The sequence below is a fragment of the Aplysia californica genome, unplaced genomic scaffold (assembly GCF_000002075.1).
Source record: "Aplysia californica isolate F4 #8 unplaced genomic scaffold, AplCal3.0 scaffold00304, whole genome shotgun sequence".
NCBI lineage: Eukaryota > Metazoa > Mollusca > Gastropoda > Aplysiida > Aplysiidae > Aplysia > Aplysia californica.
Window position 1 is genome coordinate 808224 of NW_004797574.1, and position 20899 is coordinate 829122.

Sequence of the window (20899 nt, forward strand, 5' to 3'; positions counted from 1 at the left end):
CAATTTAGGCCTGTGCTTGTCAATCTTTCATAGCCAGCGCCCACTTTTATCACTTTAAAAAAGGCTAAAATTTTCACACCCTCCACCAAGCAGGGAATTAAATTTAATAAATAACATCTGTTCATACCTGGGTGAACCCCACTGCCCACACAAAGTGACCAAATCACCATCTTGTGGGCAATATTGCCCTGGTTGTCCACCACTGATTTTGACCCTTTAGAAGGGCCTAGGGGTGTTGTGCTGCTTTGACCTATGGTCTACTTTTAGTTTTAGTAAGTGTTTTTGCATCACAATTAGATCATTTAAGTATTATAAGTGCTGAAGATTAGAGGTGTTTCAAGAGAGTAACAAACACAAAAATAAAAGGAGAGATACTACGGATGGTGGATGTTTGATAGAGGAAAGAAGGAGCAGAGCACCCGCCAACCATCTGCGCCTGTTGTCAGGGTTCAGCAAGATATGGTATTCTAGCCAGATAGATGGAGATATTCAATACAAAAAAAATTCCCCTTAGGAGAGTTGAACTCACGCCTCCAGGATTGGGTACGATGGCTAAATACAGCATAATCCACTTACATCAACATTCGATTTATCAACATTTTGACACATCGACATATTATTTTTCAATTACGAAATTTTTCCTTCAATATCTTTACTAAACAATTTCTATTTTATCGACTTTTTGGGGGGGCCCACTCTGCTTTATCGACATGCTTCCTGGGTACCTGTCAAAGCCCACAAACATAAATGGGAAAAGCCACGCTAACAATCAATGCATTAGTTCTTCATTAAGTCCACATACCTGCCAAGTAGCCTATATCGACACACCAGGCTTTGGTAGGTCACATAGTCTCCAACACAGTACAGTGCCTCACATACCTGAGCGTCTCGCGCTGTGGGCATCACCTCCCTACCCCCACTCCCAATCACTCACTCCCCTTCTTCCTCTTTGGCTTATATTTTTACTTATCGACATTTTTATATATATCGACATCAAATCCACTTCCCAAAGCATGTCGATAAAAGTATAAGCGGATTATACTGTACTAAATAAAACCACATGGACAACCAGCATGGGATGAATTTTAAAAAGTCAGTAACACTCTTGAGAAAATGTGGGTTTTTTTCATTTTTACTCATACTCATTTGCACAAATGAAAGTACTGAAAATTCCACACATGCATGTACATTATTATAATATCTTTGTGAAAATGAGCACATATATATATACATATTTATACGTATGTGCAGGTATATATATATATATATTATAAATGTAAATACACATTTTATGTTCCAAATGTAACATTATTGTGCTGAGAGCTGTGAGTGCAAAGTATTATGCAAAACTGAATGAAAGGGAATAAAGAACATGCCATGGTGTAGTTAAAGTATGTAGTCTTATTCTATACCAAGCCTTGTTACACTCATAGCAGCAGGTATTTGTAGAGCCTTAATGACAGTTTGAACTAAACAGTGACCTTTCATCCTTGACAATGAAAGTTTGAACTAAACAGTGACCTTTCATCCTTGACAATGACAGTTTGAACTAAACAGTGACCTTTCATCCTTGACAATGACAGTTTGAACTAAACAGTGACCTTTCATCCTTGACAATGACAGTTTGAACTAAACAGTGACCTTTCATCCTTGACAAGACCTTTCATCCTTGACAATGACAGTTTGAACTAAACAGTGACCTTTCATCCTTGACAATGAAAGTTTGAACTAAACAGTGACCTTTCATCCTTGACAATGACAGTTTGAACTAAACAGTGACCTTTCATCCTTGACAATGACAGTTTGAACTAAACAGTGACCTTTCATCCTTGACAATGACAGTTTGAACTAAACAGTGACCTTTCATCCTTGACAAGACCTTTCATCCTTGACAATGACAGTTTGAACTAAACAGTGACCTTTCATCCTTGACAATGAAAGTTTGAACTAAACAGCGACCTTTCATCCTTGACAATGAAAGTTTGAACTAAACAGTGACCTTTCATCCTTGACAAGACCTTTCATCCTTGACAAGACCTTTCATCCTTGACAAGACCTTTCATCCTTGACAATGAAAGTTTGAACTAAACAATGACCTTTCATCCTTGACAATGAAAGTTTGAACTAAACAATGACCTTTCATCCTTGACAATGAAAGTTTGAACTAAACAGTGACCTTTCATCCTTGACAATGAAAGTTTGAACTAAACAATGACCTTTCATCCTTGACAATGAAAGTTTGAACTAAACAGTGACCTTTCATCCTTGACAATGAAAGTTTGAACTAAACAATGACCTTTCATCCTTGACAATGAAAGTTTGAACTAAACAGTGACCTTTCATCCTTGACAATGAAAGTTTGAACTAAACAATGACCTTTCATCCTTGACAATGAAAGTTTGAACTAAACAGTGACCTTTCATCCTTGACAAGACCTTTCATCCTTGACAATGAAAGTTTGAACTAAACAATGACCTTTCATCCTTGACAATGAAAGTTTGAACTAAACAGTGACCTTTCATCCTTGACAATGAAAGTTTGATGAACTAAACAGCGACCTTTCATCCTTGACAATGAAAGTTTGAACTAAACAGCGACCTTTCATCCTTGACAATGAAAGTTTGAAATAAACAGTGACCTTTCATCCTTGACAATGCAGAGAAAAGCTTAATGAAAAATTGACGTTATAATATCGACCAAAGAAAACAATCGCAGGCAGGCATGCAAACTTTTTCAAAACCCAATCAGGGACACCTTACGATATAACATCAAATTATTCAACAACAAACAAAATTACATCAGGTGAAGCTGGTTTTGGTTTAGTGTAAGATGAGATAAAGCTCTCAAATTCTCAATAGCCAGTGAGATATGGGGTAGTCCTGAGATAGTATGATAGCAACGCGAATTTCACTGCTTCACTACAAATATTCGCTCTTTATGACAACTTCATCAAAAGTGGGTGAGCGTTGACAACCTTGTACCTACACATACCTGTTTCAATGCTTTGTCCCAGGTAGAGATGAACTGACCGTAAATTATTAAATATAATGTTGTTTGGCATCATTGGCACAGTATAGATCTGTCCACATATGCGACTCAAGCTGTCACTCAGAGCCAGTCCATAAGACTCATAAGACTGGTAGAGACCCCGCATAAGCAAAGCAATGTGAATAAAGTGATTATTAGTAGTAGACAGTAAATAAATCAACAAGATATTATTATTATAATATTAATATAATCATAGAGAGAAAGCAGTTCCATGGGCAAGTAAAGTCACCAGTTGCCCCCCCCCCCCCCCCCCCCCCCCAAGCAGAAGAACACAGTGTTTCATTACTGTCATGTTGTGTCATCAGTCCAGTTGAGCAAGGCTGAAGTTGTCGAAATCAAAACTGTTCTGTCTCGTCAATTGCCTGAAAAGGTTTTGCAGTTCTGCACTGCTCTGATAGTAATAGATGCATCATGTATGTGCCGAATTTTCAGTTTGTAAGAGTTTTACAGCGCCGGCAACTGCATAAGTGAATAAGAGTGGTTGTCTTCAAGTTGGTTCACAGCATAGTGTGGGTCACCTTTAACATGGGTTGAAGTTACAAATAAATGGGAATGGTAAAATTCTAGATGTGTAGTCTAAAATCAGTCACTTCAATTTTTGTATAAGTAACGCCCAATTTTCATGGCACAAACAAACATTTTCTGAGGGTTAAATATATATTATTATTATGCCAGTACAACGGAACATCAACAAGACTCAAGACCAATGAAGAAAAATCTCCACTGATAACCAAAACTGAGAGATATAGTAGGCCTACAGTGGAATCTGCTTCAACGGACTGTTGAACCTGAGAACGGCTGTAAACCAGCAGGAAATAAATTCTCAGATTTTTTATCTTCTATTTGAACAACTTGTCTAAATCTAAAACCCAGCTTCATTGAAGAGAATTCAAGGGTCCTGCAGATTTCGGTTAAAGCAGACGCCACCATATCTGTCCCCGTCGTTTTATGCAAGAAAAATTCTGAAATTATGCAAACTGAGCCCAAAAAAGTGAAATTATGCGATTCTGTTAATTTTAACAAAGAATAATAAAGGAAAATAATCAGAAATTATGAAAAAAATGTTCAAACTTTGCTAAATTATTATAAAGAAATTGATACAGAGAGAAATAATTTACAGTTCCTTTCTAAAGAATTTCCGTGGTTTAAAGCCCAGAGATATACATGTGTAAAAGAAATCAAGTGGCAGAAATGTCAAGATGGACGAAAATTACAAGTCAGAAAAGACTCGACGACATGAAAATTTCAATGAGAATCAACGTGACACATATATTTTGCGTTAAAGCTTTGTGAAAACAGCATGAACAGGAGATGCCGTCCAAAATTGCACTTTCCTTGAGATGTAAATGGCTTGGATACACAGGAGTATAACTGAGGCGTAGAGAAGAACATAAATAAAAGATAAGAATAGTGACAGTAATGAGGTACAGAAATATATTTTTATAATATATAGCCTACATGCAAAACGAATAAAGGGCATGAATGACAGAGAGTCAAGATATTCCAGCTGGGTCCACTTATGACAAGCTCCGGTGAATTTGTTGAACACTACTTTTCCCTCACCTAACTCCAGTCCAATAATTTCTTCAGAATACTTGTTTTAACATTTCACTTGTTTACAGTGGAACTTGGATTCAACGAGGTCGCCGGGCCTGACCTAAAATCTCGTTGAATCCGAGTGTTCGTTATAGCAAACACAAGGTTTTGAGTAGATAATTACAGGCACTGAGCAAGTAATATATTAAGAGAAGTCACAAGTACAACCTGAAATGCTTGCATATTATGAGCTGTGTAATAAAAAAGAGACAGATTCATTCAAAAGCACACACTTTTGTCCTCCCGATTGTTACCAAAGAGTTGTGTTGCTGTGTAGAGCCTAGAATAAGGCAACTTTAGAATTCCATAGACCAGTGCACAATTCATTACGTAGATCTACGCCAAGACTAGCTAAATCATTGTAATAATGATCAGTTGCTGAGGGGAAAAAAAGACTGACGGGTTAGTATCTGCAACATTCAACGCCCGGACCGCTAGTGCGCCCCCCTTCCCCGACACCCACACACAGTCACACGTGTGCAGGCCGCCCATCTGACCCTGACACACACAAGAGTAGACCCGTGCGTATGCCAAAAACGCACGTGTTGGTACAAAAAAGGCCGCTGATTTGTCACATGCAATCAGCTAAGTGAATAATGGCCTACGATGCAGGTGCAATGGATGGTTTCCAGGAATAGATCAAGTTCGTTCTGGGAGAAAAATGAGCCAAGCCACGTCCTCAGGGGCTGTTCACCCTGGAAGCGACCTCGTTGAATCCGAGCTTGCTGATTTAAGTGCTCGTTGAATCCGGGTTATTTATATTGACTTTAAAGAAGAAAAAAAATGGGGAATCTATCTCATCTCGTTGAATCCGAGCTCGTTGAATCCGAGTTCCAAGGTAGAGATTTATATTTAATAAATCTTCCTAATTTTATTTCAACCTGGTCAATAAAACTTTTCATACTGAATTGCATGTTCCAAGGACATAGATGAAAAGTGCCTCAGGAACAGTAACAAGCTGCAAACAGCCATGTCATAATTCAGCATACATGTTTAGAAACGATGTTAATCTTTTTCCTGAATGCAGTCATGTTATCTACTAGTACCATGAAAACTATTACAAAAGTTACGGTACTTGGCACATATTCTTCTCACTACGTTAAGGCTTTGATCACATAGAAGTAGGGCAACAAACACTAACATAATAATACATTACAATGTCACCACTTAAGAGCAGCCCCTCTTTGTGATATTTCGGCATACCTTTGTTAAACGTAAAGGACTCAGCAGATGACAACTTCTTTCCCAGTTTTGGTCATTCTGTGCCAGGAGATGGGAATAAAGGTTGTGTCCTGCATCTTAAGACAGCCTGACAGGACCTAGCGTAGGCGCCAAATGAAGAAAGGAACAAACATGAAGGCTAATCCTACGCATACATCATTCTCTCTCAACAGTGTGGTTATCATCATCATCAATATATCCAAACAATTTTTTTTGGAAAGTATATAACAGTGACTGCCATGTTGATACACTTTTATGTATCTTACACAAATATCCCACAGCAAATCGGAATACAGAAAACAGCAAAAAAGAATTACAATAAATTACTATTACTAGTACCATGAGTACGAGATCTCTCAGGCTCACAGCACAGTTACTTCGTCAATGTCATTAAAAAGATTTCTATAGACAAAAAATGTAATATTGCCCACATATAATATAAAGAATCTTAGTATTAGTTTTGTATTCTAAACAGATTTCTTCTCCCTTACAATCATTATTTTTTAAACCTCATCTAATTTGTGCCTAACTACCACTACCACTTTCCAAAGAAGATTTTTCCCTCGACATAGTTGAGATCATTTAGAAAGCATTTCAACTTTGCCTGTCACTACTGTCAGTGCCAGCCCAGGCTGAGAAGGATACAATGGCGTCGGTGGCCTAGTGGTTAGGCTCTCGGACTCGCAACCGTAAGGTCGTGGGTTCGAATCCCGTCAGGGACCCGTCGTTGTGTCCTTGGGAAAGGCACTTTACACGAATTTTCCTCACTTCACCCAGGTGGGAATGGGTACCCGGCTATAGACAGAGAAAGACCTAGTCAGTTTGTTAGTGTTTGAGTGCTTAATGTATAACTGCTTGCACTGTATGCTTCCCGGGAAGCTGAGAATGTTTCGGAGTGTTCTATGGTCTGCTGGGGTAATAATATAGTGTAAAGCGCATAGAGCCTGCTGTTGAGCGGGGATATGCGCTATACAAATGCTATCTATCTATTATTATTATTTTATTATACAATATCCTAGAAAAAAAAACAAGAAAAGGTACTCAATAAAAATTCTCCCCAGTTGAACGAGGGTCTCCTGCGTGCTATGGCTAAGAGTAGTAAAAGCCTGGCCACTATAAAACAAACACTGATCTGATGCTACATAAAGACAAAATCGATGATAAAATTGAGAAAAGGTGACCAAAGGGGGGAAAAACTAACTAACATTGGGAAAAATAATTTATCATAATTTATCAAGTACATGACATACATTTAAACTCGATTGTCACTTTAATAATGCCCCTTGAGTAGTGAATGATATCTCTGTCATCCACAAATCTTGTTTTGATCACATGTTTTCCCGCTTCAAGTACAAATGTTCTGTGGAATTTAATGAAATTGCAAAAAGATTCTTACTGGGTCTACCAGAAGATGACAAATTGTATTGATGGTACATGCAGTGATGGTACATTTGTAGGCTAGGTCACTTCTACTTCATACTTGCGCATAATTCTCTGCTTTTTCCTTACACAAGCAGGTACGCATAATATAACTCAATGGGGACTGACAAATTTGTTTGACACATCCATTATTCGGTTAAAACCATAAAACAACACATGAGAGAGATGACGGTGAAGAAAATCAAGGGAGGTAACTGTGTTACAATGGCTGAAAAATAAATCACAGAAAGTTATAAGTAACATTCAAAGTTGTTACAAAATCAATGCACACAGCGCTTGGAGCGGTGCCTCGTCTCGTTTTGAAGTTATCCACACACCTGTTGAGCGTGAAGTCAGTCGGCCTACCAAGTTCTTATTTTTTTATTGTTTAAAAATTTAGTAGAGGGTTTTACGGCGTTCGCAACTGCATAAGGTCATATGAGCGCCAAGGGATGGGTGTCAACAGAGAAGTCCTTACAGGGAATCAGACTTACTCTGCTCACCTCTCTAGCTTCAACTGCACAAAGTCTGCTTCGACTATCAAGGCACCCCGGAAATAGCAGGTCACAAGAGTGTGACAAACATATAAAAGAAGTAGAGGAAAATGACAATAGTAAGGATTAGGAAAGAAAAAGCAGCAGTTCCCTGCTGCAGATCAGGCACAGTTATGATGAGCGTGACATGATGAATCAGCCCATTTACAATTCTACTGTGCATGAACGAGAAATGTCCCCCTTTTGGAAATGGCCTAAAGACACTACAGTCAGTGGCACTGCCCCGGGGGGTTACCAAGTTCTTTAGCAATTTCTTCTGCTTTTTTTAGCATCAGGATGGGACCAGACCAGAGAAAGGAAAAGACATGACACATGCTTGCTGAAACCATTTGATGAAACAATACCAGTTCGTTATCATGTTGTAAAATTTGGTAAAAAGTGCATTCGCTTTCTGTCAGGTTGACAACCACTGCTGGCGTATTTGATCTTTTAGAAACATGGAAAACATTGAATTAAAAATACCAAATCTTTTTTTTCCACTACATATATGAAAGATAGAAGTATTTGAAAGGTAGATAGTGTGTGCACTTTGACCGAGCACGCCACCCATCCCTCTTGAGGGGTCCTGGGAAAGATGACAGAAGATGACAAGGGGGTGGGGGGGGTGTCATTTTTCACCAAATCTTAGCCGCCGTCATTTGTGAACAGCCCCTAACGTTCAAACAAACAAATACACATGCACACAGACACAAACTGAAACATTCATTATACCGTGACTTCGAGTTTTGAGCGTTCATGTCATTTGTGCCCAACTGTAATTACAAATTTTCCCTTTTTAAAAGAACACTTACCCTGGTACGCATCATTTAAACATCCAACTTGAATTTCTACCACATCAAGATGGCAAACAAAAAAGTCTCCAATAGAAAAAAACGCTGAAGAGGTATTATAAATATGTCTTTGACTTGGTACTGACCCTGAAATTCCAACTTAAGGAGCTATTCATACTCTAGTAAGTTTTGTAGTTTTTAATTCACAGTGTAAATGGCTGTAGTAACACAGATTTTAAAAAAAAATTATCACTTCAATTAATTATTACCGGTAACTATGGGCAATTCATAAAGCTTGTAGTTTCTTTGAACAATGGAAGCAGAGCATTTCCTAAACACTAAACAAATGGTTGACGTGTTTTCAAAGCCAAAGAGCTTAGGAGAAAAATGTGGGGGTTTTTTCATCCACACAGCGTAGGTGGAAATCCACTCTCACAATACACAACAGCAACAACTAATGATAAGCACAAACATCGCTCCTCTGCCCATCAAAAATGTGTGGGGACCCAGGGAAACCCTTCAATGGCTGCTTCTGATCCCTAGGTTTTAGTTTTAGTAGAGCGTAGAGGTGTTACAGAGCTCGCAACTACATACGGTCATATGAGCGCCAAAGGGGTGGATGTCATTTTAAAGATCCCCATTTAGATAAAAACAGTCCTGGTCATCAAAAGGTTATAAGACGGCACCTACCTAGCTGAGCTTTTAAAAATCAAAAAGCGTAGTATTTATCATTGTAATATCTTTTTTGCAATCACTATTGTATAAAGACAGCCATTAGAACGGTTTTCCTGAATCATCATACTCAAGAGGACCAAAGCCGTTGATAATCAGGCCTATTAACTATTGACACTAAAACTAACAGTGCCCAGTATGGGCTCAGAGTCAGAGGTTTACAAAAGCAAAATTCCATTATTTCCCAAAGACGAGGGTACAGCAATACAAAAAAACAAACAAAATATACACCTATCACATAAACTTGATTTGAGTATTTTGTAAAACAGAAATATTGCCTACCCTTAAATAAAAAGCAACAGCAAAAAAAAGTAATCATACAAAAACTGCTAAAATAAACAGTTCATACTGGCTCGTACTTGCATGGAATCTCACACGCACACAAATAACATAATGCCTCGCTCTACACAAAAAGCTGGCTCATGCATAGGCAGTAGAACGTAATACTCCGGAAACACATACACCTTCCTGTTCATACAAAAAGTTCCACAAGAATTACATTTCCGGACATCAGATCTGACGAACTGACATGTCTGTTGGCCAAACAAGACAAGACTGAAAGTGTCCCTGACGACACAAAACAGATCTCGTTCAATAAAGGGGGGGGGGGGGGGGGAATCAATTTTTTTTTCAGATCTGCTTTTCAGACTCAGTGATGGCACGTGTAAGAAAAAAGGGAAAAGAGGAAGGGATGTGCGAGTCATTTCACACACACATATTATGTGCATGTGTTCAAAAGAGCAATGTACAGTGGTCTCTGTCTAAGAACCAGTTCATATTCATAACAAGACAGAAAAGGCTGATTTTTAGGGGGGAACTAGATTGTTAGCTGAATTTTATACAGCACAACTAAACTACTATCAATCAGCTTTGCTTGCCTTTCTATGATGAAATATGATCTATAAGTGATACTGATGCCCTAGAGAAGCTACCCCATAAAACAGACCCTTTTTAGTGCCAGAATTTCCACATGTATTTTAAACAAAACCTGAAGATCTTATTTTGAAGTATGGATCACTTTCCTTCTTCCTAACAGCTTTGTGTTTATAATGGTACGACCTAACATGTGAAAACAAAGCGTAGTAACTTTTTAGCTATTCTGTGGTTCTCAGAAATAAAGAGAAAGCGAGTTAAGCATCCTACCACCTTAAACATTGTTGGTTCATGGGAATGCACAACAAATAGACTGAAAAAGTAATCCACATTTTCAGTAAAGCCACAGACATCTAATGTCCTTATCCCTCCTTTTTTAAACTTTATATGTTATTACTCTCAAGTAATCCTTCTAGTAATCTTCAGCATTTATAACCTATTTGTGTAGCCAAATGCTGTACAACTCTATTTCCTAAAACTTTTTTCAAAGTTAGCTTTACTCTTTCACACTCATAAGTACACATTTTCAACCCGTGGCCATACTTAAGGGGTCTGTAGACCTTACAGACAAATTCTACAATGAAAAATCATACTCTCAGAAGAAACACTTCAAGGCACTTCTTCGAGAGTTTGAATTTGAGATTAAAACGATATAGAAGCGTCTTAACCATCATTGACCGTTATCTGTTGAGTATTTTCTTCTCATGACAATTACAAGCAGGCAAACTCCTTCATGATGATAAGAAGATGCCTTTGTGTGGAGTACGGTTCATATATCGTATACGGTATATATATATATATATATATAAATATATGTAGATCTACCAAGTGTCTTAAATAAACGCATACAGGCAAAATAAAAATATGACTTCTTCCTGAATTCATTTAGCATCTTAGAGAGCACCATCAGTCTATTAGTTTATAACTTACAAAGTCCCATCAATCCTTCGGAAATACAGTTCGTCGCCAAGCTTAATTTTTTAGACTGTTTTGTGAGATACGTTCTCCCACCTTCCAGCGGTGTTACAATTTCTACAGCTCATCCTCAGCCCCCCCCCTCCCATTCCCCCACCCTTTCATCATCATTCGGCCCTACCCTGTCCATTTTGTAAAGCTGAGACAAATTTCCTGTGATGTGACAGGAAAATAAAGAGATATGATTCAGTGATAAACACTTGTGAGGTCATCCGTCCCAACGGAACTTGTCCATGTGTAAAAGGCTGCGGAGCTGCTCGCTGCACGGTCCCAGGAGCTGCCGCAGAATGACCTTGGTCTCCTCCATCATGGGGCCCGCTTCGTGTTTTTGAACGGTCACCCGAGAGCGGTCCTCTTCCGCAATCGTCTGAAGGGTTTTTTCGTCTAAAGGTGCTGTAAGAAAGTAGATCAATATTTAAAGAAGACAGATGCTTAAACAAATAGGTCTTATAAGTGCTGAAGATTTGAGTGTGACTAGAAAGTAACATACAAAATAAAAGAAGGATCAAACTGCACCAAACAACCAGCAAACCACCCATAAGACAGAAGCATAGATTAACACTTTGCCACTTCGTCTCGCCGATTGGCAATGTTTACCGCTCAGTTTCTTTGGATTTTCCGAAAAATATGATGGCAAAGTGTTAATAGAGGGATAAAATCTAACAAATAGGTTCAGTGAAGAACAGATAATAGACTGCATAGATTGATGGATGGACAAGCAACAAAAGGATTACAGTCGGGTGGGCTCCTTAACGTGTGTTTATACTGAGTGTGCGTTTACATGAACCTGTGAAAAGGGAGGAAGGGACGCAGTCAACTCACTGCCTTGATATTCTAGCGACCTCCTTTGGAGGTGGGGGTCACTTTGGCCGATAATGTGACAACATGTGACTGTTTTGCGAAGGGTTCCCCGACTATGGTTAAGAATACGAAGGCGTTAAATGGGTGGGGGTGGGGGGAGGGGCGCAGAAAAACAGACTCAATGTATTGACATGCACCATAAAATGTCGGAAACAGATAGCCTAAGAGGAAACTGTTGGTGATAGCCATAGAGACAATGGTCCAGCCACGTGGCTTTCAAAGTGACAACCCTTGACAGTAAATTCATGAACGACATCAGAATCATAGACATCTACATTCAGAGAAAGATTTCTCTTGTGATTCGCTGAACAAGTACGTTATAAGTTCTTTGAGTGCAGCTGATTAGGCTTACTTGACTAATCTTTAATCCTATAGAAGCATATCCAGAGTTTTACAGCATTTACGTGTGTTGCCTGTCATAGGCCTAGGTCTAAGTTCTAATTAAACGTTACATGCAGTCACCCAAACACCAGTCAGAAATCTTCTCTCAAAGATCATGAATATCAGTGACCAATTAAAAAACATTTCAGTCCCCCAACCCCCCAACATTTCCCCAACCAGTCCTAGACCTATGTGTCTGTGGAAAGTTGGTTGTGAAAACGCTGTCCATCACTCTCTTTGTTCAGCATGAGGGGCAGTCTCACCAAACATCCATCCGGTTTTCTAGGCTTGTCTTAGGCAAGCTGTGTAGGTTGTAGTGAAAAGTTCCCTTTGTCAAGCTTTACCTGTCGGCGTGTTTCGAGGATCGGAGCGTGCGCTCCGGGGGAGTGACCGTGTGTTTGTACGTCTAAATAATACAGTTTAAATCCCGTTTGAGCGGAGCACGCTTTTGTATGGCCTGCGTTTAGGCGGAGACTACTGTATAAGGATGATGCGAAGAAGACAGCAGCAAATACTGATAGATTAACAGTAAATAATGAGCAGAGGCAGAGGAATAAATAGGCAGAGAGATAAATTAACAAACAGATATTGAGTTGCAATTCATGATGAGTAGATAAGATACCAATCACATTTTACTCGGAACTGAATTGAGCTAATACTTTTATGCACAAAAAGAAGAAAATCACATCAACGAAACCACAATTATTTTTTAAATTTAATTATTTTTAGTAGAGGTTTTACGGCGCTCGCAACTGCATAAGGTTATATGAGCGCTAGAATATTAGAGGTGTTACAAGAGAGTAACAAACACAATAAAGAAGGAGGGGAGATAAGGACGATAGATTTTGATAGGAAAGAAGAAGCAAACAACATTAGAGCACCCGCCAACCACCCACAACCACAATTTACATACAGAAAGACAACTTGAGAGACTGAAGGAAAGAAAAAAAAAGAAGCACAAGCGACAGAATGAGAAAAATGCAGCTGAGGAAAGATTTGGAATAAATCTGTTTGAGTAATGAAATGCACATCAACACGATTACAGTCACTGCCCGCAAGGAAAGAGTAAGACAGACAGAAACAAAAGAGAGAAAGAAATGAAATAGGATCTACCGGTGGTGCCCTCTTCCAGCTCCCAGCATTACAAGTGAGAGTACTTACGTAATTAAATGAGAGTACTTACGTAATTAAATGAGAGGACTTACCTAATTAAATGAGAGGACTTACCTAATTAAATGAGAGTACTTACCTAATTAAATGAGAGTACTTACCTAATTAAATGAGAGTACTTACCTAATTAAATGAGAGTACTTACCTAATTAAATGAGAGTATTTATCTATTTAAATGAGAGTACTTACCTAATTAAATGAGAGTACTTACCTAATTAGATTTCTAATAAGTAGAACAAAGAACATTTTAAGCTGCAGCAGTAACATTGCAAATGGAGGGACACAAATAACTTCGCAACAAGCGGGGACACACAAATAACATCGCAACCTAGGGACATTAACCACATTCTTGCATCATGAATTACTGAAGAAAAAAAAAAAACCCAACAAAAATAACAAAGGCCAACAAATGAACAAATTAGCAGCTACATTTTTTCAGGAAATAGATCAGAACAAAAAAAGTAACAATGTGGAAATAGAAACAGAATGAGCAGCCACCCTAAAATGACTGCAACCACTCGCTTAGAGAAAAGCAATGTCTTCAGAATCAAGCTTACCAACAACTTACCCAGATCAAGAAAATTTATGACTTCTTTGAGAGTCTCCTGTGGGTTTTTAGCGTAATCCTCCGTTTTCAAGAAGAGAAAATTTTCTTTGGGGAACACTCGGAGCCACTCCCGCATGAAGACAGAGTAGCAGGCAAATGGCAGACGTACCTGTCAAAAACACACACAATATGGTCGCTTTTATTTCAAGGACAGGCGGGCGAACCCAGATTTCGGAGGTTTCCAGAAATCTTGACCTACACCAAAAGCAGGCATTGCCCAACCTGAAGGAGAAGTTTGGTTTCATTGGTGTGTATATTTGTTTAGTTATAGAAAAAACTCTCCTTGTCTTTTAAAGAAACTGAAAAAGGGGCAAAAACTTTACCTTCGATTTTCTCAAAACAGCATTTTTTGGGATAGCCCTCTTGTGCTTGAAAGTGACCATATCTATATAAATCAGCAAATGATAGGCAAATCAAGGAGTCACATTGCATTTGGTCAGAAAATGCGATAGACATGTAACAAAATGTGACCTGTAAATTGGCCTACCACTATTAATATGTATAATATAATGGTCATTTTTTGACTCAAAGTTGCGCAAGAGAATGTAGAACTTGTCAATTGCACAAAACATATTACAGTCCAGAATACAAAACTCATGAATTCACTATTATTTGAAATGATTATTTATCTGCTCCTAATTTAATAGAAATCTAAACATTAATATAACAAGTGCATATCATCTGTCTTTTCTTGGTACTCATTGCAGCCACCATTTTATGGGCAGGATTAGGCGCATCAGCCACCATCATAAAACAAATCAACTCACAGGCAGTCGTTGGTAAAGTTTTGGGTCGTAAAAACAGCGCTGTAGTCCGAGGATCTTGACGCAGCTGGCCAGCATGTCGATGGTCGCCAGGATGTCGTTGTGGAAGTCTAAGGAGGTGAGTCCTCCGCCCACAAAGAAATAGTCAGAGTAAAGTCTGGGGGGAAAAAACAACCCAAAAATGTACCGTCAAACCAACTCTGATGGCCACATGTCCAAATTATTAGAATGACATCATTGTCCAAAACGTCCACCTGTTTAAGACAGTTTTAGTTTTAGTAAATGTTTTACGGCGCTCGCAACACAATAAGGTCATATAAGGGCCGAAGATAAGAGGTTTTAGTTTTTAGTTTTAGTAAAGGTTTTACGGCGCTCGCAACTGCATAAGGTCATATGAGCGCAAGAAGATTAGAGGCGTTACAAGAGAGTAACAAACAAAAAAGAAGGAGGAGAGATGAGGACGACAGAGATGTTTGACAGGAAAGAAGAAGCAAACCTAACCAGAGCACCCGCCAACCACCCACTGTTTAAGACAATAATTTTTCTCCTCAACAATGAATGGCCATCAAAGACGATTTCGACTATATTTGGTGCAAATTAAGTCAACCAACACCCAACACCCATACACACGTGAAGTTTTATAGTACAAGTTTTACAGCAATTGCAATAATATAATTAGGTCGCATACTTGCCAAAGTGGGTGGTGGGCGGGTGCTCTGGTGTGGTTTGTTTCTTCTTTCCTATCAAACATCTGTCGTCCCTATCTCCGCTCCTTCTTTTTTGTGTTTGTTACTCTCTTGTAACACATAATCTATTCTTCGGCACTAATATGACCTTATTGTGTTGCAAGTGCCGTAAAACTCTTACTAAAACTAAAACATACTTGCCAAAGATTAGAGGTGATACAAGAAAGAAGCATAAAAAGAACAGACAGAGGAGAGATATGACGATAAGGAAAGAAATAGAAAACTACACCAGAACACCTGCCAACTCCCCATTAAGTTCCTTTGTCTGGTCATTGGGAAAGACACTAGATCTACATGGTTACAGAAGTTGTTTTTTGTTTTGTTTTAGTAGAGCTTTTACAGCGCTCGCACCTGCATTTGGTCATATGAGCACCAAGGGGTGTGGATGTCAACAGAGAAGTCCTTACAGGGAATCAAGCTTACTCTGCTCACCTCTCTAGCTTCAGCAGCACAAAGTCTGCTTCGACTATCAAGGCACCCTGGAAATAGCGGGTCACAAGAGTGAGACAAACATACAAAAGAAGTAGAGGAAAAATTACCATAGTAAGGATTAGGAAAGAAAAAGAGGCAGTTCCCAGTTGCAGTTCAGGCACAGTTATAAGCATGACATTGTTGAATTTGCCCATTCACAATTCTATTGTGAATAAGAACAAGTTAATGTCCCCCTTTGGGAATGGCCTAAACACACTTCAGTCAGTGGCACCGCCCTGGGGGTTTAAACTACACCTGCCAACTCCCCATTAAGTTTCTTTGTCTTGTCACTGAGAAAGACATTACATGGTTACAGAAAGAAGCCCACTGAAGACACAAAATCATATCATTCACACAGAGGGAACTACACACCAACAGATTCTCATATATACACACCAAAGTTGAATGCCACAAAGCTGTGTCATGTCTTTTGAGAATAAATAATCTTGCTCATTAACACACTTCTGACCTTATGCAGTTGTGAGCTCCATAAAAAAAATTTCTTAAACACTTTGCAGTCACGTGGCGCAATATGGTGAATATTATCCGTTCTAGTCACCTGGCGCAACCCGAGAAGTCCGTTGCAGTCGCTCTCCTGGCTCACTGACCAGATGGGGTGTTTTGTACTGCTGGCTCTGTGACTGCAAAGTGTTAAACTTCTAGAGTCACCCATCTAATACCAACCGATATATGAAATTGCTCGACATTTTTTAGCTGGAGTAAAGTTTAGAAAACCAAGGGCTCCCCAGAAACTTGACAGAGATATAGTAACATGGGCATTTTTCCACCTACCTGTCTACAGGGTCTTTAAAGAGGAGGATGAACTTTGGCTTGTCGTAGAAATGTTTCATGAGGTGCGGCGTGATCACCTGAGGGTTGGCCAGGCCTCGGTTCTGGCTGATGTTGCGCCAGCCCCGGAAGTCCCAGAAGTCGGGAGGGCTGCCGTCTCCTGCGGCCATACGAAATAAGAAGATCAACGTCTGGGCTGACCTACTTAACACACAGAGTTGGGATGGTTTGGGACAGGCCTAGTGAGATAAGCTCACTTTGTGAAATGCAAATACATATGTATCTAATAACAGATTTATAACCATGAGGAATCAGGATGTGTAATTTTCAGAAAAAAGTAGCATGACAGAGACACAGGAAAAAAGATCAAAACAGAAACATTTGAGAAAAACAACTATTCAGCAAGAATATCTGTATAATATACATGAAACAAAACATGCAAAAATGATGAAAGGCTTGAAGTACAATACCAGAATTATGGGGGGGGGGATTTAATTTCTTTCCTATTTTGTTCTCAGAAATATCACAAGACAGTCATTGCAGTGGAACCCACAGGGAGCATGAGGCAGGGGTAGGCTACGGGAAACATGGAGGAGATGAGTGGAAAGGGACATGAGAGAGATGAAGCTCACTTGGAACGAGCTTGGAAGGATGGCCCAGGACAGAGATAAATGGAAGGAGCTTGTATGTGGCCTGTACCCTGCCAGGGGTGAAAGGCATGAATGAGCATGATGATTTTGTTCCAGAATCACTAAAAATTTAATGTACACTGTTCATTTTACTTTTATAACACCACACGTATAAAAAAAGATAAACAGCATTATAAACGACCCATCACACCCCCTTTCCACGCAAATTGTAAGATCACGCAGCGGCAGATATGTACCTCCAAAAACAAAGAAAGAAAGATATAAAAGACATTTTTTACCATCTAGCATAAGGCTTTTGTCAGAATGAGCATAGATGTGTGTTGCTCTTTAGAGTATGTATTTATTTTAACTCCAAAGGTCTTGTACTTAAATTCCTGCATGTGATTAAATGATGCATCTGATGTGAATGTACATTTTGTCAACTTTACTTCTCTTTTCATATTGAATTTTGATGAGACTGATATATAATTTATATTTTTTATGTATGCCTGCATGTGTTTTTACGGTCCTGTACAGCCAAGAAAAATTCCCCTCTGGCATAATAAAGTATTATCCTGTCTTATTTTATCTTATCTTATGATGGTATCACCAACTGTCATCCTGATTGTGAATAACATGATTTCCGACAAAAACAGCTCTGATCTAATTTGGCAGATACATGGTTATAGAACAAACCTGTGATGAGCAGCTTATGGTAGTGGGTGTCTTGTTCCAATGACCTCTGAACTTGTCTGGCTGTGTTGTTGAATATGTCGACATAAGTATTAAAGTCCTGAACTTTTGACCTCCGGTAACCAGTGAAGCCTGCAGAAAATTAAGTAAATAATCAAATCACATCACCACAATGCAGTAGGGAATGAACTCATTCGGTGCCCAGAGCTACAATGGTGAATTCCAGCCCCATGAGGCCTATATAGGGAAGTTTTCTTATGTTTACGTGCCAATGGGTCTGCTTAGGAAAGCAACCTCAAAACAAAAACAAATATTGTTAAACCAATCTTTATTCAGGTCCCCCCCCCCCTCTAATTGTTAAATAAACTGTCTACCAATGGAAATCCTACTCAGTGATCACATTGGTCAGGTCTTTCCAAAATTATGAAGGACAGTACTGAGTTTGCTAAGTTTTAATTATTTTAGAAACAGTTTTACAGCATTTGCAACACAAATAGGTAATATAAGTGCGGAAGATTAGAAATGTTACCAGAGAGTAACATATATACAAAGAAAAGAAGGGAAGAGAGAAAAGAACGATAGATATTTGACAGGAAAGAAGAAGTAAACCACACAAGACCATCCACCAACGACCCACACTGAATTAGTTAATGAAAGAGAAGATAGTCACCATATCGTCTCCAGGCCCACCAGAGGGCCTCCTTGTGTAAGACTCCGTGATTGGAGACGATGTGCGGGTGCCACATGAGGCGGTTCCACAGGTCGGTAGTGCCAGACTTGCCGACCCCGAGCAGGTGGAAGTAGGGCAGACAGCGCAGCCGTTGTCTCAGCTTGAGGTCCTCAGCCTGTGGACTGGGCTCGGCGGTGGTGCTGCTGAACCAGCACGGGTTTTTGATGCCGGGGAGGTACTCTGGTTTGGGCTGTTGGGGAAGGAGGGAAGGAATACAAAGTTTGGTAACTTCCATAGCCTGAGAGTCATTGGAAACTGAAAATTTACATTTTCTGTGCCTTTACTCAAATGTTTTTCAGTCAAATCAACACAAAAATGTGTTTTTAAATGGACATAAAAGGTGCTGAGCGACCAAAAAATACATTAGAAAAAAATTGCCCATCTGCCAAAAAAATGCTGCTTTCTTTGATTTCCTTATTTTGACGAGAGCCTGATATCACCAGGATGCCTCACATATGTCCCAGTTCCCACTTACAATACACAGCAGATCCTCCACCTCTGTGGGTTCCGTCTCCCCCATACAGGTCGGGGTGCGGGCCGGCTCATCCAACATGGTGCTCTTGCTCATCATGGCCGCCACAAGCAGCCGGATCTGTGATTGGAGGAGCTGGGGGAAGAAAAATTGTCTTTTTTTAGTAAGAGTTTTACGGTACTTGCAACACAATAAGGTCATATAAGTGCCGAAGATTAGAGGTGTTACAAGAGAGTAACGTACACAAAAAAGGAGGAGAGATAAGGACGATAGATGTTTGATAGGAAAGAAGGAGCAGACCACACCAGAGCACCTGCAAACCACCCAATGGTCTAAATTTAGCACACACACACACACACACACAGAAAAAGGCAAGTGTTCCACATAGAATGGAACATGCAAATGTTTGGACTAAGAAAGAAACTATATGCTATCCAAGGTACTTGACTCTTTTTTATGACCCTGGACAGTAATGTTTCCTTTCTGGTACAGACATTCTCATGTTCCACACAGCATTACTTCTTTATCATCTTCATCATCTTTGCAAAACTCTCATTAAAAAAATGATTCAGAGCACCACAGATACCAGATAACTACCGTGAGCTATCCTACCCAACAACAAGTGAAAGTTTTCAGAACACGAACACAACACACTAGACACGTGTGAAGATTATAATTTAAACTTGTACAATCATCAAAACGCCAGTGTGGAGAAGCAAACCAAACGAAGGAACGCATGCTTCAGCAGTGTAGGACACAAGCGGATAGTTAGAGAATGTTAGGAGAACGCCATAGGCCAATATTTATAGTAACAGCCATCTTGTTTGTGTCATAAAATAGTGTTCTTCATTCTGGCAAAAGACAAAAGAAGTTGCAGACCTACTGTCTCTCTGTCTGATCTAAAAAAAAAATGTGGAGTAAAAAAAGAAAGCTTTTCATTTTAGTAAAGTGTTACGATAAACGCTCATTATATTATGCATGTTAAAGAATAGGTCAAACAAGACAGCTGTTACTATAAATATTGGCCAATGGCATTCTCCTAACGTTCTGTAACTATCCGCTTGTGTGCAGGACACACAGAGCCCTGAGACATCAAATGAGGAAAACCTTATACATTAACACTACAGGAGAAGCTGTACAGGCTAACCAAGAAACTAAGTGGGTGGTTGGCGGGTGTTCTGGTGTGGTTTGCTTCTTCTTTCCTATCAAACATCTATCGTCCTAATCTCCCCTTTTTCTTTTTTATGGTCCTTACTCTCTTGTAACACCTCTAATCTTCTGGCGCTCATATGACCTTATGCAGTTGCGAGCACCGTAAAACCTCTACTAAAACTAAAATTAAGAGAAACTAAACAGGTAGGCCCCCACCTGTGTATATGATAGAAAAAGCAGATGCCC

General features: G+C 39.3%; 1 protein-coding gene and 1 long non-coding RNA gene across 3 annotated transcripts in view; both read right to left on the minus strand.

Annotated features, from left to right (window-relative positions):
- Positions 1-1112: 1112 nt before the first annotated feature.
- On the minus strand, positions 1113-4735 carry LOC118477932. The gene is made up of 2 exons (XR_004858702.1): positions 1920-4735; positions 1113-1879 (listed from the first exon to the last, which is right to left on the minus strand). It is a non-coding gene; the product is annotated as an uncharacterized LOC118477932 (long non-coding RNA).
- Positions 4736-8098: 3363 nt separating this feature from the next.
- LOC101859494 (carbohydrate sulfotransferase 15) overlaps positions 8099-20899 on the minus strand; it is a 25512-nt gene continuing 12711 nt past the window's right edge. For both annotated transcript variants that reach the window (XM_005101930.2, XM_005101929.2), the window contains exons 4-10: positions 19505-19636; positions 18970-19219; positions 18303-18431; positions 16981-17137; positions 14975-15128; positions 14169-14316; positions 8099-11581 (exon numbers count right to left, since the gene is read on the minus strand). In XM_005101930.2, coding sequence (XP_005101987.1) covers positions 11397-11581; positions 14169-14316; positions 14975-15128; positions 16981-17137; positions 18303-18431; positions 18970-19219; positions 19505-19636 — 1155 coding nt within the window. In that variant the 3' untranslated portion in view covers positions 8099-11396. The remainder of the gene's footprint in view (positions 11582-14168; positions 14317-14974; positions 15129-16980; positions 17138-18302; positions 18432-18969; positions 19220-19504; positions 19637-20899) is intronic.